An 18,391-nucleotide genomic window follows, 5' to 3' on the forward strand; every position below is an offset into this window, starting at 1 on the left:
AAATGTGTGTGTCTCATTGCCCGCTTTGCCTAATTCACATAGAGGATAATAGCCTACTTTGGCTACTAGTTAGTCTATTGGCTCAAGTGGCAGAGTTCTATGTAGTGGGTTTAAAGGTTCAAATCATGCTGCTGATCCAAGCTGGATTTTGGGGAATCTAGTGGATATAGTGTACCTAGATTTTCAGACAGCCTTTTTACAAGGTCCCTCACCAAAGTCTTTTAAGCAAAGTAAGCTGCTATGAGATAAGAGGAAAGGTCTCTCATGGACTGGTAATGGGTTAAAAGATAGGAAACAAAGGGTAGATATAAATGTTCAGATTTCAGGATGGAGAGAAGTAATAGTGGTGTCCCTTAAGAGTCTGTATTAGGATCAGTGTTACTCAACGTATTTATAAATGATCTGACAGAAGGGCCTTGGAGTGAGGTGGCAAATTTTGCAGATGATGGAAAACTACACAAGATAGGTAGGCTCTGGGCAGACTGCAAAGAACAGCAAAAGAACCTTTCAAAACTATGTGACGGGGTAACAAAATGGCAGATGAAATTTACTGTTGATAAATATGAAATAATATGCATTGGAACATATAATCCTAACTATACATATCAAATGATGGGGACCAAATTAGCTGTTATCACTTGAGAGAGAAAAATCTTAGTTAGCATCATTGTAGGTAGTTCTCTGCAAACATCCACTCAGTGTGCAGTAGCAATTGAAAAAGCAAACAGAATGTTGGGAATCATTAAGAAAGGGCTAGAGAATAAGACAGAAAATATCATCTTGCCTCTATATAAATTAATGGTACAGCCACATCTTGAGTAGTGCATGCAAATATGGTTACCCCTCTCAAAAAAGATATATCGGAAAAGATTCAGAAAAGGGCAACAAAAATGATTAGGGGTATGGAATGGCTTCCATAGGAGGAGAGATTAATAAGACTTGGACTTTTCAGCTTCGAAAAGAGATGACAAAGGGGAAGGATATGATTTGAGGTCTATGACTGATGTAGAGAAAGTAGATAAGGGAATGCTATTTATTGCTTCTCATAAGAACTAGGGGTCACCAAATGAAATTAATGGGCAGCAGGTTGAAAAGAAACAAAAGCAAGTATTTCTTCACACAGCACACAGTCAACTAGTGGAACACTTTGCCAGAAGATGTTGCGAAGGCCAAGATTATAACAGGCTCAAAAAAGATTTAGATAAAATCAAGGAGGGTGGATCTATCAATGGCTGCTCGCCGGGATGGTGTCTCCAGCCTTTGTTTGCCAGAAACTGAGGATGAGCGACAGGATGGATCACTTGATGATTACTTGTTCTGTTTATTTACTCTGTTGCACTTGGCAGTGGCCACTGTTGGAAGACAGGATACTGGGCTAGATGGACCTTTGGTATGACCCAGTATAGTTGTTCTTATGTGCTTCCACATGATAGAATTTCAGTGTTTAGGTTCTGGACATTACATTAAAAATAAACTACATTAGCAGTATGCTACAGTTTTACAGTTGAGCATACATTAGGAAATTCCATAATTAAAGTTACCTTTGCAATCTTAATTTGACTGTTTTGTGTGTGTACATTATGATACCGTCTTTAGTTGCAAGATCATTTGCTATTTCCCCCCCCCTGGGGACTTGTTCCTTATTCAGTGCTCAGGACAGATGGTACTCTGGGGGAAAAATCATGGAATGTAGTGAATGTAGGGGGCTTTTGTCTGTTGCACCCCTGCCTCATTTATTGTAGAAATTGGAAGGTATTTTGTGAATGAGACAGGGATTATCTGGAGAAGAAAACATGGCTTTACCTATCCAATTGCCCATCCTCCTGGTAGCTCTTCATTGCCCCCTCTGCTCCACCTCCAATGCATAGGCTCCATTCCTACCCCTTCGTTCCACTCCATCTTGGTTAAGACAAATGGAGAACTGGATTCCATCCCTGTCTCTGCCTCAGAATTCCCATGCATGCTGGACAAGTCACTTACATCAAAATGTTCACAGGTAACCACTATGTTTCTTGGATGTCCAGAACCTGAAACCAAGTTTGCAGAAGTGTGGATCATTCACTACTGCAACCAAGGTCAAATGAGTCTATGCTTTGAATATGTTAAAGTACTCAGAAAAATTGTGACCCAATTGTTTCAAAATGGACACCCAAAATAGTAGATAATCTAGGCAATTTTGGCCTTAATCTCATTGTGTCTCAGTTCCCCATCTGTAAAATGAGGATAATGATACCTCCTAATCTCATGTGGTTCCTGCAAACATAAAATAATTCATGTTATGTGGAGCACTCAGATATTACAATGAAAGCATTCCAGACACATCCATGAGGAAATTAATAATTTTGTATTCAGTCCAGGATTTGGATGCTCTATTTTAATTAAGTCCTTGGACCACACATTGAACCAAAAGGATAAAAAAGAAATATTGAATAAATGCCCATTTATTGAATAAGGTACTGGACCTTGTGGAAAAAATAGTATGTGATCATGTAATTAACGACTGTATCAAAATGCATACACACAAGGGGATTGAATTAAGGTTGCACTGAAAACTTTCATTTGGCATTTCCTAACTTTTGAGTGCTTGAGTTCCATCTTTACTATTCTTTTAATGTAATTATTTTCGTATGATGTGTGAGAGATATATTTTAAGGCCTTGAGATATGAGCTCGAAATGACATGTTTACAATATTTTTTTTATATTTAGCACTTAACACTTATGTCGCACTTAAACTAATTCACTCTTGATGGATGATATGATCACTTAGGTGGAATTAACTGGAGGTAATTGAAACTGACTATAAATATGAGAATAATTTACATTTTCTGAAAAATTATCATTCTTTCATAGAAAAAGGTGTCTTGTGCCTTTTAATAATGAAATACCTTCACTATGGCAAGTAAAACTTCATGTATATTGTAGTAGCAGTTATAGTGCTCTACACCTTCCAAGTTCTTTGTAAGAACTAAATGTTAAATCCTTACAACAGCTCTAAAAGTCTAAAAATATTATCATCTCACCTCTTTAAATGGGAAATCTGAGAGAGCCGTAAGTATATTATCCATGGATTCAGTATTAGCACCAAAATTATAACTCAAGCATTTCTGTCTCCTAGTTTTCTCCTTAAACCATTAGATCAGTCATCACATTTAGCTCCAACAATAGAGCACAAAAACAATCTTTAGAACCTTAAGCTTCGAAATATCTTTCAAAATAAAGGTGGGCCCCCAACTTGCAACACGATTGGTTCCTGGGGAAGTGTCGCAAGTCGGGGGCATCATAACTCGAACCCTCATTTACTATAGGCTCCGCATACCATTGTTAAAGCAGGACGAGGATGTAAGTTGGGGGGTTTCGGCTCCTTCCACACTTACAAAAGTGGTTGTAAGTTCAGGGGGTTGCAACTTGGGTGGGCGGAAGTTGGAGGTTTCCTGTATGCACAATGAAGTTAACCATGATACATCAGAATGGCCGTACTGGGTCAGAGCACCTAGCTCAATATCCTGTCTTCTGACAGTGGCCTATGCGAGGGGAATGAACAGAACAGGTAATCATCAAATGATCCATCCCTTATCACTCATTCCGAGCTTCTGACAAACAGAGGCTAAGCACACCATTCCTGTACATCCAGGCTAATAGCCATTGATAGACCTATCTTCCATGAATGTATCTAGTTCTTTTTTTAACCCTGTTATAGTCTTGGACTTCACAGCATCCTCTAGCAAGGAGTTCCACAGACTGTCTGCGAGTTGTGTGAAGTATTTTCTTTTGTTTGTTTTAAACCTGCTACCTATTGATTTCATTAGGTGACCCCCTAGTTCTGTTATGGGACGGAGTAAATAGCTCTTCTTTATTCACTTTTTCCACATCAGTCATGATTTTATAGACCTCTTAGTAATCTCTTTTCCAAGCTGAAAAGTCATAGACTTATTAATTTCTCCTCATATGGCAGCCATTCCATACCCCTAATAATCTTTTCTGAATTTTTTCCAGTGCCAAGATATCTTTTTTTTTAGATGAGGGGACCACATATACACATCTGAGATGTATCTAATTTACATTTAAATCTTCATTTTCTAGTTGGATTAAAACACCATTCTTTCTTTCTCTAAGCCTGCAATATATATATTCATGAAATGGGTTTCCAGACATTTCTTTTTGTGTGTACAATAAATCCCATACTGGATCTGGTGCCTTTTTAAATGTCTGAACAAAAAGAGTAGAAACAGAGTTAGAAACCTTTGCTTAATAAATTTTCCTTTAAGGTCATTAGTTCGGATTAAAGCTTGATTTGCCTTACTTCATTTTTACTTTATTTTGGTTGTGCTTGTGTGTGTGATAGTGTGTGTAGCAAATAGCAAAATTAGAATGAGATATTTTGTTTCTCTTTAAAATATTTTGGTTTAACCAATATACAGACAGCATCAATGGCTTTATTTCATAATATAGCTACTGACATAGTAGAGAGACTTATGTTTCAATTTATCATGCCACTCTTTGGAGAAGAAGTAAGGCTGTGCCTTGCACCCAAAAAGGTCAAATGAAGCAATTCAGAACCAAGTAATAACAGGTCAACTTTCAACTCCCTTTGTTGTTTGATGTTTTCAAATGCCTTTAATCTTTGCTTCCTACCAGCTGCTTTGAATAGATCAGTTGGGGTCCACTCTTCCTAAGAAAGCAGGAATTTTTATTGCAGATTACTGCACAGTGGAGCAGTTGCCACCAGAACCATTAAAACCTTCTGACTGGTATTTTACAGGGGATCTTCCCATTTGCTCAGCTGTTGGTGAATTCATCAACAAACGTGGGATTCCAGAGGCAACGATGGAGCAGAAATCCAGTCCTGAAATGCAACGCAAGTCAATCACAAAAGTGCCTCTTTGCTTCAGAAAAATGCACAGGATGCTGTGTACATGCAGAGATGGCTGGAAAGCATATTACAGGCAGTCTGTGTTTTTAGCAGGCTTGGGTTTAGCCTTCTTGTACACCACAGTGCTTGGCTTTGACTGTATCACTACAGGGTATGCCTACACGCAGGGGATCAGTGGCTCTCTTCTCAGCATACTCATGGCTCTTTCTGCCTTCTCAGGACTAATGGGCACAATTTTGTTTACTAAGCTAAGAAAGCGATATGGCTTGGCTGTCACAGGAATCGTATCCAGCCTCCTCCATGTAAGCTGTTTAATGCTGTGTGTGTTTTCAGTCTTTGCCCCCGGCAGTCCTTTTGACTTGGGTATTTTCTCTCTTCTCACAAGTAAGAACTCTTCCTTAAACCACGAGACACTGCAAAAGAACCAGCTGCATATTTACCCATTCCAAAGAAACATCAACCAACCCATACTGCCAGATCGTTCTTCAATTCATTGGACTAATAATACAGTGCTGTTGGACAGCGTGCATGGGGGTGATCACCCAGAATCCTATATTTCAATCATTCTCTTGTTCTCAGGAGTGATACTAGCCAGAATTGGTAAGTACATATGCAGTTTGCCGCCACATGTAGAGTCATTTCATTGGGTAAAATATTATATGAACAAAAAGCAGATGTGATGATCGCTCTTTCATAAAGCCCTCATGATCATAGCGTTGAATGTCTCTCAGTGTATTTATTCTCACCAAACCCCTGTTCGAGAGAGCAGTGCTATTATTCCTATGCCACAGATGGTGTTGGGGCTCTGGGCAAAGGTAGGCAGGACTAGTGGAAGAAGCTTAAGAGTCAAAATCTGAAGCCAGGCTTGCAGCCTGTATCACAATCAAGAGTCGAGCTGATGGTCAAAGCCAGAGTCTGAGTCAGCAGGCAAGCTGAGGGTCAGAGCTGGAGACAGAGTCAGGATTTGGATAGAGGGTCAATACCAGATATCAAAATCAGCACTGGGTTTCTGGGGGGTTGATTGGGATTCAGAATCTAAGTAAGAGCCAAAGTCAATACCTGGAGTTCAGAAGCAGGGCAATCATGGCAGCCAGCTAGGCCTCCATATTGTTGTCTGGACACTTTCTGGTGTGCCTTAGGGTTTATATAAGGCACAGGAGCCAATGTGGGATCATTAAGACAACTGCCAGTTGCATCACTTGAGGTGGGATTTCCTGTGTGGTTGTGCAGCCTCTGCAAATTGTAGATCACAGCTAGTCTCACATGGCAGTATGTTGGTTATCCTGAGCCTGCAGGGCACCAGCTCAAGTACTACTGATCCTTACATATGGAGAACTAAAGCACAGAGACTAGGCTGCAATCAAATCATCATCTCCAGCCAGCAGAATAGCACCCTAACCACTGGTTACATGCTAGCAATGCATTAGCTTTTTCATTATATATATAAATTGTTGATACTAATTTACTTATGCCGCAACCTTCATAATTAAATTAAGATGTGGGACAAATGTATAGTACAGGCTTGGGAACCAAAATAACCAGGAACAAAATCTCTCTAATCTAACCTTCAGAACAGAGAGAATCATTTCAGCAAATGGATATTCCGCTGGCTTCCAGCCAGTCCAAAAAAAAAAAAAAAAAACCCTGTACATGAAAGCGCAGAAAGTATAACAGCAGTTGTGCCAGATTGCTGTATGCTTAAATATGTGAATAGAAGAATTAGTTATTAATACTTAAGGTAAGAAAATTCAGTAATTTTAATATGAATCTCTTCATAGGTAGCACCATTTCACAAGCAAAGATTTATAATGAGCGAGAAAAGTGTTGAGGCTTCTAAAGAGATGCCATTTGGAATGAAGTCACCTTTTGATAATATTTTCAAAAAGATTATCCTGTTTTTCTGTTAGTGACTGTACAAGTACACGCATACTTAATTTTCTCTAGGGCTGGTGGAAAGCAAGTGGCGAATTAAGGATCCTTAGCATGTTGGCATAGCTGGCACCAATTTTCAGTGCCTTGTAATTGTATTTCTGCTTCACTATTCAGAATCTTATTTTTAAATATGAATACAAAGTAGGTGATTTTGTGGTATAGGAATTTTTGTTGAACATAGCAGCTGTACATGGAGCTGCCTTATAAACATGATTACAGGCAGTCCCCGACTTACGCGGATCCGACTTATGTCGGATCCGCACTTACGAACGGGGCTTTTCTCGCCCCAGAGCTCACGGGCGGCGGATCGCCGCCCGTGTCCTCCGGGGCGAGAAAAGCTTCTCCCGGTCTCCCTGGTCTGCTGGGGGGGTCCAGAAAAGCCGCTGGACCCCCCCAGCAGACTAGGGGGACAGGAGCAAAGCCGCCCAGGCGGCGGGGGTTCCGCTGCCTGGGCGGCTTTGCTCGGGTGTCCCTGGTCTGCTGGGGGGATCCAGCGGCTTTGCTGGACCCCCCCAGCAGACCAGGGGGACAGGAGCAAAGCCGCCCAGGCGGCGGGGGTCCCGCTGCCTGGGCGGCTTTGATCCCAGGCGAACGAGCAAAGCCGCCCAGGCAGCGGGACCCCCGCCGCCTGGGCGGCTTTGCTCCTGTCCCCCTGGTCTGCTGGGGGGGTCCAGAGGCTTTGCTGGACCCCCCCAGTAGACTAGGGAGACAGGAGCAAAGCCGCACGAGCGGCATCCCGCCGCCCGTGCAGCTTTGCTTGGGGGCAAAGAAGCAAAGCCACACAGGCGGCGGGGTCCCTCCGCCTGTGCGGCTTTGCTCGGGTCTCCCTGGTCTGCTGGGGGGGGAGGAGGCGCAGCTAGTGCGCCGCCCCCCCCCCCCCCAGCAGACCAGGCTTTTGTTGCGGGACGCCTCGGGTAGAGCAGCTGGGGTGCTGCCGGGTTGGTCCTGTGGGAACCTACCGGGCAGCGCCCCAGCTGTTCTGTCCCAGGCTCCAGATTCAGCAGCTGTTGAAACTGATCAGGCTGATTCCAGGAAGCTGGCGGCAGAGCAACTCTGCCTCCGGCTTCCTGTAGTCAGCCCCTGGTCAGTTTCAGTGGCAGCAGCTGAATCTGAAGCCAGTTCCGACTTGCATACTAATTCAACTTAAGAACAAACCTATAGTCCCTATCTTGTACGTAACCCGGGGACTGCCTGTATACTATGATGACAGTCCAGAGAGCAGTCCAGACTAGTGAGAGGTTGTACCACCTCTACACAGGCCAGAATTTGCTCCCAAAGTTTAAGGCTGTTTCTTTTGTTGTTTTTAAGTGAAAGAAAGTGAGAGAGAATTTTGTGTGTGTTTGTTCCTCACTTTACAGTCCAGTCCCCCCTTTTCTTGTGAGAATGGAGTCATGGAGTGTTGCGATGAAAAAGGTTATGTGCAGTTATCTGCTAAAATGTAAATGGATCTATTAATACCCTTTTTTGCCAGAGAACAGCCACTTTCCAGATGGTGGCCCATTAATTTTGATGACATTTGGCTGAAGGCTTCAGCTTGTTCTGTGTCTTTGAGAAACTGGTTTATCCAGACTTGTCTGGTAAACACACTTCAGACTAATTTCAGTTTGTTTATAACTTTACATATAATGCTACCACACATATTTCATTATTGACTAGTGAGTCATTAGTTTTCAAATTATATCTCACAAGGCATATTTTTGTACAAAGGTTATTACAATAGTGTGTACAGAGTGAATACAGGGGTATATTTGATCACATCTAAATTTTGTGTATCAATGCTGCATTCATATTGAGATGCCTTTATATATTCCGTCACTATATTATCCAGGATTACGTGAACTGCTTGTCAATAAACATGTAATTTTAGTTTCTCTTGTGCACATTACAGTTCAGCATCTTCTTTGACTATTTTATGCAGATAGTCCTTGTTATTTATGCATTTGAGTCTTTATTTATAGGCATCTACCAAAGATTTCTAATCAGTTTGACTGTCATCAACATTTCTATATTTTAGTAAGACAGCTATGTTGCATTCCCAGGATTTCCACATGTAATTGTTAGCTAGGTTGCTTAGAGGAACAACACTGATCTACATGACAATGACATTCCATGTTACTGTGATAGCATTGTTAGACCACTTAAATTTAACATTTTCATGGAATCCTAAGTATGCTGCAGAAATAGAAAAAGATGGGGGAGACGTTGCATCACAAAGACTATACTTCTCCTATAAATCCTATTTTAGTAAACCAAATTACCAGGCAGAGAGAGGAAGTAGGTGACTCAACCGTTCAGTATGCTATCCTGCCACCACTGGAGGTCTAGGTTCCAATCTTTATCAATTCAAAGTGAAGAAAGGGAGTCTCATTTTAGTACCATATTTGTTTTCATCCACAAAACTATAACTGATTTAAACAGGCAGTTTGTTCAAGAGCAGCCCATGGTAGAATAGCAGAGCCACTCAAGATTAGCATTCAGGTATAGCTGTGTGGTAAAGCCTGTAGTTCCTACACACATGCTGTCAGCCTATTCTTGGCCCTAACCTATTATATTAGCGCTCAGTAAAACTGATGCACTAACTTTACACTCAGCAATTAAAAGGACAGAGAAGAAAAACAAAAGCCTACCTTGTATTTCTGAACAAAATACCATTTGTGCAGTGGAATCATCAAATGAGTCTATTCGCGTTGTTTTTAAGTTCAGTGCATTTTAAAATATAAAATTTGTACTTTCTTTACATATTATTCTTATTTCATGTAACAAGTCCTTTTGACTTGTTTTCATTTTATAAAAGTCTAAATGGAATATGGAGGGATTAAGAACATAGAACATAAGAACAGCCGTACTGGGTCAGACCAAAGGTCCATCCAGCCCAGTATCCTGTCTGCCGACAGTGGCCAATGCCAGGTGTCCCAGAGGGAGTAATAATCAAGCCATCTCTCTCCTGCCATCCATCTCTACCCTCTGACAAACAGAGACTAGGGACGCCATTCCTTACCTATACTGACTAATAGCCAATGATGGACTTAACCTCCATGAATTTATCTAGTTCTCTTTTAAACCCTGTTACAGTCCTAGCCTTCACAGCCTCCTCTGGCAAGGAGTTCCACAGATTGACTATGCGCTGTGTGAAGAACTTCCTTGTATTTGTTTTAAACCTGCTGCCCATTAGTTTCATTTGGTGGCCCCTAGTTCTTATATTATGGGAACAAGTAAATAGCTTTTCCTCATTCACCTTCTCTACACCACTCATGATTTTATATACCTCTATCATATCCCCCCCATTAGTCTCCTCTTTTCCAAGCTGAAAAGTCCCAGTCTCTTTAATCTCTCCTCATATGGGACCCGTTCCAAACCCCTAATCATTTTAGTTGCCCTTCTCTGAACCTTTTCTAATGCCAGTATATCTTTTTTGAGATGAGGAGACCACATCTGTATGCAGTATTCAAGATGTGGGCGTACCATGGATTTATATAAGGGCAATAAGATATTCTCTCTTATTCTCTTTCCCTTTTTAATGATTCCTTACATCCTGTTTGCTTTTTTGACTGCCACTGCACACTGCATGGACGTCTTCAGAGAACTATCCACGATGACTCCAAGATCTTTTTCCTGATTAGTTGTAGCTAAATTAGCCCCCATTATATTATATGTATAATTGGGATTATTTTTTCCAATGTGCATTACTTCACATTTATCCACATTAAATTTTGTTTACCATTTTGTTGCCCAGTCACTTAGATTGGTGAGATCTTTTTGAAGTTCTTCACAATCTGCTTTGGTCTTAACTACCTTGAGCAGTTTAGTATCCTCTGCAAACTTTGCCACCTCACTGTTTATCCCTTTCTCTAGATCATTTACGAATAAGTTGAATAGGATTGGTCCTACGGCTGACACTTGGGGAACACCACTAGTTACCCCTCTCCATTCTGAAAATTTACCATTTATTCCTACCCTTTGTTTCCTGTCTTTTAACCAGTTCTCAGTCCATGAAAGGATCTTCCCTCTTATTCCATGACAACCTAATTTACGTAAGAGCCTTTGGTGAGGGACCTTGTAGTTACGGTTATACTGAGTTTTGAACATAAGGTCTATATGTTAAATATGCATGTCCTCCCCCCTCCCCAAAAAAACTTGCTCTTTGAGTACATAATTTTCTGTAAAGTTACAAATAAATTGGGTAATTAATTTAGGAATTAAATGAATTGAAAAGGGGAGCTTTAAGAAACTTAGTGTCCAATCCCTTTTTATCAGTGAAAATGATTTAGTGGTAATTTTTCCTATTGTTGTATATAAATGAAAATATCTCATTCATGAGCTGATGATTACAATAGTTTATTTTAGTTCAGAGACTTTCATGAAGCACTACTCTCTTTAAAAATGGTTGACATCTATCGTTCTCAATAAAATGGAAGCTACAACTGCCCTCAGACGGTGGCCATTTTGGGAATGGTGTACAACTATCTTGTCCTGCATGGGATTGAAAGTATCTGCCTCCTTACAGCCTGGGAAGCCATCATCTTCCCTTTGGGCAGCTGTGCCTTCAGTCTCATTGAGAACATTAGGAGTAGGTGGCCTTTTTGAAAGAGGGCAGTTCTTCATGACAACTATACTTTGTAATGATGAATTTCAGGGAAATATGACAAAAGAAAAATGCACTCTGTGCATAAGAGCTCAGTGAGTTTTAAGTATATGGAAAGTTTGAAGAGTTTGACAGGACAAACTTAAGTCACATTGGATGCCCTAATTGTACATTTGTGTACTTCTGGTAAGTTTAGATTTCTTCTAAGTTTAATCTTATCTGTACATTTCCTAAATTTACAGTACTTGGTTTTGAGATAATTACATCATCGCTTTAATGTACCAGAGGGATAGCCGTGTTAGTCTGTAACTTTAAAAAAGTTTTAAAAAATGTGTGGTCCTGGATCACCTTAGAGACTAACAAAAAATATTGATAGTATCATGAGCTTTCATTGGCACAACCCCACTTCTTCAGATGACAGATATGGAGCAAGAGGCACAGAGGGACAAATATAAAACAGAAAACGAGGGGAGAGAGGGAGAAGAAAAAACTTGTCAATTAAAGTGTCCATGCTAACTGAGGCTAATAGAGTGGGCTGTAAGTATCTCATACTTAGCTTTTGATGTCATTAGGGTACTGAATATAACAGCCTGCCCAATAAATGTCTTTGTTCAGTCTCTGGGTAAATGTGTCAAATTTGCATATGAAGGCCAGTTTCTCTCTCTAGTTGGTTCCTGAAATTATTCTGCAAGAGAATGCCACTTTTAAATCCATTAGTGAGTGCCTGGGCAAGTTAAAATGTTCCCTGACAGGATTCTGGGTGTTACCATTTCGAATATCTGATTTGTGTCTATTAATCCTTTTTTGTAGAGACTGTCCAGTTTGGCCAATATATATATAGCAGAGGGGCATTGCTGACACTTGATAACACATATCACATTAGAGGATGTGCAGTTATATGAGCCTCTGATGTGGTAGCTTATGTGGTTAGGTCCTGTAATTGATGTAGCTTGTATAGATATGTGGACAGAGTTGGCAATGGAGTTTATTGCAGGGATAGGTTCCTGGGTGGTATTGATATATACTCTCAACATTAATTTCATTTTAACATAGTTTTTGTCTGCGAATTATACTAAATATGAACATAAGTAATAAAGTTACATGAAAGACGTTAAAAATTTGATCTAAACAAAAACAGAGCTGAGATGGTCCTTCTATATTTTAACTTGCAGTTTGCCCATTTAGTTTATCATTCAAAATGATGTCTATTATCAAGAGACTGCTATCATAGAACCTTGCTGATCTGTACTAATAACTAATACCCAAGTTGTGGTAGTCGTAAGTCACCACTGTGGTGTCCTGACCGGTTTCCTGCTCCGACAATGATGATAACTGTTCATCTGTGTGTGTGTGTTCCTCCTGTGTGGTGTTGATTTTGTGCAACTAATCAACACAGTAGACTCCAAGACAGCTCCCAAGGACCAATGATTATTCCAATCAGATAAGGATTGAGGGTGTCCAGCCAGATTTATGGTCAAGTGAAATACAGTAATAGTTGTCAGTAGAACCTCTGTGCATCTGTACCTCCTGACAATGGACCATCTGAGTCAGAGAGGTCCTCCTGCCCCCTAGGCTGGACAAAGACAGCTCCTCCAACACAACTTTATATATACAGGTACAAACAAGTTATACTTCATTCCTGATGTGTCAGTTTGCCACCCTCTGACGTTTGCCACCCTAGATACCACCCATCACCCTGCACCTCGTAATTTGATAAAAATGTGTCTATCCATCATGCTGTCATTTTAGATCCCTTCTTGAACCTGAGTCAGTATACCTGAGCCAGTATGTTATCTGTGGGGAGTGTGTGGGTATCAAGGTCCTTTTTAATGACGTGTTGTTACCAACCTTCTGACATGTGGTTTTAACCAATGCCCAGTACCAATTACTGTTTTAGAACCCATACCTAGTACCTAGTTACTGTTCTACACCTGGGTCTATTACCAACTAGTTTTTTACACTGTCAGCCCTATTCATGCCAAGTTCCATGAGCAGGGACCTGCCAATTGTTCATAGCTTACCCTTGCTTTATATTAGCAAAGTCTTGACCATTGTTAACTAGGCCTCATACCAAGCCTATGCTACACGAACTTTTGTTTCAGGCCCTCATCTTACTACACCAATTACAATTTTTTAGGGGAAAAAAAAAGAATTAAAATAATACATTATGAAATGCATATCATTGAAATCTACCATTTTGTAAGCTTTTGTAACGCGAGACCTCATAGAAGCACCCTCCACTTAAGCCTTTCCTAAGAAGAGAGGAGAAATCAGTTTTGTAGATACATTGTAAGGTGTCAGAGGGGTAGCCAAGTTAGTCTATAACTGGAAAAACTAAAAAAACAATAAATAGTCTAGTAGCACTTATAGACTAACAAAACATGTAGATGGTATCATGAGCTTCCATGGGTACAACCCACTTCTTCAGATGACTGGAGTATTAGAAGTCTTGATCCAAGAATAAATAAGGGAAGGCAGGGGGGAAAAGAAAAAAAGAGAAAAAATCGTGAATTGAATTTTTCAAGTTACAAGAGGCTGAGAAGAACAATTTCCACCTCTATAAGCCCCCATTGTTTGTTTGGTTGGATAAGTCATTAGGATGTGGAAGGTAGTGTGCGAGCCAGCCAATATCTTTATTCATTTCTCTCTGATAAGAATCAAACTTGTAAATGAAATTAAGTTCCAACCCTTCCCTGTGTATTTGTCTTGTGGAATTGGCCTGAAACATCACTGTGACTTTGAGATCCATTAATGAGTGCCCGGGCAGGTTGAAGTGTTCTCCAACAGATTTCTATACGTTGCCTTTCCGGATATCTGAGTTGTGTCCATTAATTCTTTCCTGTAGAGACTGTACAATTTGGCCAATATACATGGCAGTGGGGCATTGCTGGCATAGATCACATTAGTGGATGTGCAGTTGCATGAGCCCCCTTATGTAGTGACTGATGTGGTTTGGTCCAGTGATGAAATCGCTTCTGTATATGTGTGGACAGAGTTGGCACCAGGGCTGATTGCAGGAGTGGATTCCTGGATGATTGATGTAGGGTGTTGCTCGGTTATTGGAAAGAATTTGTGTGAGGTTAAGGGGTTGTCTGTAGGGGGGGATTGCCCCTCCCCCCACCCAAAGCCTGTGGGAGTGAGGGGTCATTTTCCAGGATAGGTTGTAGATTGTTGATGATGCGTTGGAGGGGTTTAAGTTGTGGGCATAGGTGATGACAAGTGAAATTCTGTTGTTTTCTCTCCTGGGCCTGTCTTGAAGTAGTTCATGTCTGGGTACTCTTTTGGCTCTGTCAATCTGTTTTTTCACTTCCCCGGGTGAGTATTTCAGTTTTAAGAATGCTCTGCATAGATCCTATAGGTTTTTGCCTCTGTCTGTTGGACTGGAGCAAATCCAGTTGTATCTTAGGTCTTGGCTGTAAACAATAGATTGAGAAGTGTGTCTGGAATGGAAGCTAGAAGTATGAAGGTAAGTGTAGCGGTCAGTATGTTTCTGGTATAAGGTGGTGGAAATGTGTCCATTTGTTAGCGAAATTCTGTGAATTTTTATAGTTTTTTAAATAAAAGCTTACATTGGGTGAGTGAACCCTTCAGATGGGATATAAGAGAATAAAACTATATAGATATTCCAGTGATATTACAATGGGTATTGTAAGGTCATTGCACTCATAGTTTTTCCACAATTCTTTCATTACTAAAGTAGGGGTATTTAACAGGAGTCACCAGTTTTTCATAGGAATACTGGTGGACTTAGTTACAAATACATATTGTGGCTCAGATGGACTTTCTTATATGGGTAGCCTGATGTAGCTCTCCTAATTTGAAATCACTGAATTTAAATATGGGGGCTAGGAACCTATTAAGCTTTCTCTGTCAATTGTGGACAGCTACTTACAATCTGTTTGCTAGTGCAATAGTCCAGTGTTTCTCAACTAGTGGTAGGAGTACCCTTAAGGATACTTGAGAAGTCTGGAGGGGTGGGGGGAGTATGTCAACACAACTGAAATTTGGAGAAAACTGAATTTTTGTTTTAAGTTTTACAGCACTTTATTATTTTTGTACTTTTTACACTCAAAAATGTTGTTGCCCACCTGGCTACTATTAAGTTGTTTAAATAAATGTGTTGCAATGGTAGGACAAAAAGTGTGTCTGAAAACTGTAGGTACTGGGGGTACTTATTTATTTTTTTAAGGGGTACGTTATAAAAAAAAGATTGAGAAACACTGCAATAGTCAATGTAGTTTTAAATGTTTTACATGGCTGAGGCTTTCAATTTTTTTAGGGGAACAGTATACATTCCAAAGAAGGACAAATAAATTCATGCACAATTTACAGCACTTGTTTGTTCTAATAAAATACTATTCTCTTTCAGGTCTTTGGTCATTTGACTTGACTGTGACCCAGCTTCTTCAGGAGAACATTCCAGAATCAGAACGTGGGATAGTCAATGGTGTTCAGAGCTCTATGAACTACTTGATGGACCTTGTACATTTCATTATGGTTATTCTAGCTCCTCAACCACAACAATTTGGACTGCTGGTGATAATTTCCTTACTGTTTGTGATAACTGGGCATGTCATGTATTTTATTTATGCTAAAAAATATAAAATTAAAGAAACCATGATACAAAAAAACTCAGAGAGGAAGCCACAGAATCTCTCTGTCTGAAAGTCTCAGACTCTTTTTATTTTAAAATGATCTTTCATTCATGGATTATAGGTTTCTTGCATAAAAACATTAACTAAACTCAACACACTAGCGAAAATGTTCCTCTGTTTCTATTCTCACCCCCAAACACACTGTTATTTCATGAGAATTAAAGAATAATACTAAATGCAAGATTTTTTTCCCAAAATACTTCAAGTTGTGTTTTTTAAAAGGACAGTCTAATTTCTGTATCTGGTTAGTTTTTACCTATCAACTCTTTACAAGGACAAAGCTTATTCTCAGGGTTCTAGAGGAAAATGACATGGCAATTGTTTTCTCCTTTGTTGGCCCTATGTAGAGAACATTAAAACAGAATTCACAATTTGCACATCATAACCGCCCTTCTTAAGCAAATGATACTGTAGTTATTTTTTAACCACATCTTTTCCGTCACACCAGATAAAGCAACAGGAATGTATCTTCCTAGATAGTTTGTAGAAACCAATCGTGTTTACATCCCGCATATTGTATTCAAAGTATCACTAAGAAATACTATATTTTTTATTTTGGACTGGCCAAATACTGACCTCTGTATTACAAATACATATTTGAAATTTTCCCTGTAGTTATTATACAAGGTGATTTAGAATTTTTTTGTGGCACTTCTTTCTTTCCTATTTTCATTTTATTTTAATGGAAAAAAATAAAACGTAGCTCAGCAAACTGTTCAAACAAGTTAGTGGCTGTATGAGCATTCATTTATTCACTAAAGCTTTCTTGAATGCAGTTTTTTTTTAAAATAAAGTGATGTTTTCAAATTTTAAATATGTGGCTATGTATGTTGGTCAAATTACTATTGGGTAATATGAGCAAAAAATAGAAGCTATATATATGGTTTGCTATAAAGACTTGTTCATGGCATCGATTTTTGACTTCCTAAGAAAGACGTGCAATGCATCTTAGTAGGTGCAGCATATGAGACTTGGATGATATTGGTTGTACTTCTGTCTCTGCCAGTAAGCAACTGGCAAGTCATATAATCTCTATGTGCCCATTTCTCTGTGGATAATTATATAGACCTGCTTTGGAAAATGCTTTGAGATATAAATAATAAGAAAACAGTGTGAATTCTCTTTTGTGAATAATGTGCGGCTGCTAATACAGTGAGTCACCCACTCCCCCTGTTAATGTCTTTATTTAAACACCGTTCTTATTCTGACACAGCACAACACTTGTCAAAGCAGCAGTTGTAAAGTGGGGTTTGTCGAGCATAAGAGTAATTAGAGTAGTGGAGAACTGGTGAGAGTACCATCCGCTATGAACACAAAAGACTAACTGGAATCTTAAGCTTCAGGGGGTAACACAGTTAATCTGTAGTGTACAGGATAAACTTAAAAAACAACAAATAGTCTGGTAACACTTTATAGACTAACAAAACATGTAGATGGTATCATGAGCCTTTGTGGGCAAAACCCACTTCTTCAGATGACCAGAGTTTTGAATTTTTGGTATCTTAAGTTACAGTAACTGAAAGTAACAAAAATTAGCTTCTAGTTCAAGTCTGCCCTCCAATGGTTTTAAAGGAACACTGCTTATAAAGAGTCACGTTGGGGGTGGAGAAAGAGAACCAACATAAAGGAAGTTGACATGACTTGTTAATTAGGAAGATTTATAAGTATTCACAATTTCACTTTTTACTATAGCAATTTGCTTTCTGAGAAGAGCTGTTTCCCAGATAGGTCATGGATATTCAGGTCTCATATAGCCTCCTCTTTAGCACATTATGTGCTTCTGTCATGCTAATGCTTTATTCCTTAACCTAATAAACAGAATTTAAAATAACCACTCTATGCATCCACCTACTCCATCTGAATGGAATGGAGGTAGTGGAAGTCGAGAAACTATTTTTCAATAATGTACCTATTGTGTCTAAAATGTGTTACACTATGGTTCCACAGCTATATATGAGGGTAAACGTATACCTCAGATGGGTAGCATCTGTATCTGCAAAAACAACTACGAGACATATGGCACCTTAGAGACTAACAGACTTATGAGGGAATATTAATAAGCTTATGCCCTGATAAATCGGTTTTGTCTCGAAGGTGCCACAAGACTCCTCATTGTTTATGTATACCTCAGATATTAGCATGTTAAAACAGACCCATGTCAATTTACTGTAGCATCCTCTAGCAATGGCCTGACATCTGATACATGAGTGGACAGGTATAAAAATCTTTATTATTTTATTTAAACTTATTTCAAAAAATAGAAAATTCCTTTTCCACTCCCACAGTGATTTAGTTTTATCCTAACACAAGTAAGAGTTCTTTCCTTCCTTCATTTATTCTTAATTAGCCTC

At 39.6% G+C, this 18,391-nt stretch overlaps 1 protein-coding gene across 1 annotated transcript in view; it reads left to right on the forward strand.

Moving 5' to 3' along the window:
• Nucleotides 1–16,741, forward strand: part of LOC102464049 (ferroportin-like) — a 29,881-nt gene extending 13,140 nt beyond the window's left edge. Inside the window, exons 8-9 of the mRNA XM_075919834.1 lie at nucleotides 4,650–5,471; nucleotides 15,755–16,741. Of these exons, the coding sequence (XP_075775949.1) occupies nucleotides 4,650–5,471; nucleotides 15,755–16,050 (1,118 nt within the window). The 3' untranslated portion in view covers nucleotides 16,051–16,741. The remainder of the gene's footprint in view (nucleotides 1–4,649; nucleotides 5,472–15,754) is intronic.
• Nucleotides 16,742–18,391: the final 1,650 nt, after the last annotated feature.

The sequence above is a fragment of the Pelodiscus sinensis genome, chromosome 2, assembly GCF_049634645.1.
Source record: "Pelodiscus sinensis isolate JC-2024 chromosome 2, ASM4963464v1, whole genome shotgun sequence".
Lineage (NCBI taxonomy): Eukaryota > Metazoa > Chordata > Testudines > Trionychidae > Pelodiscus > Pelodiscus sinensis.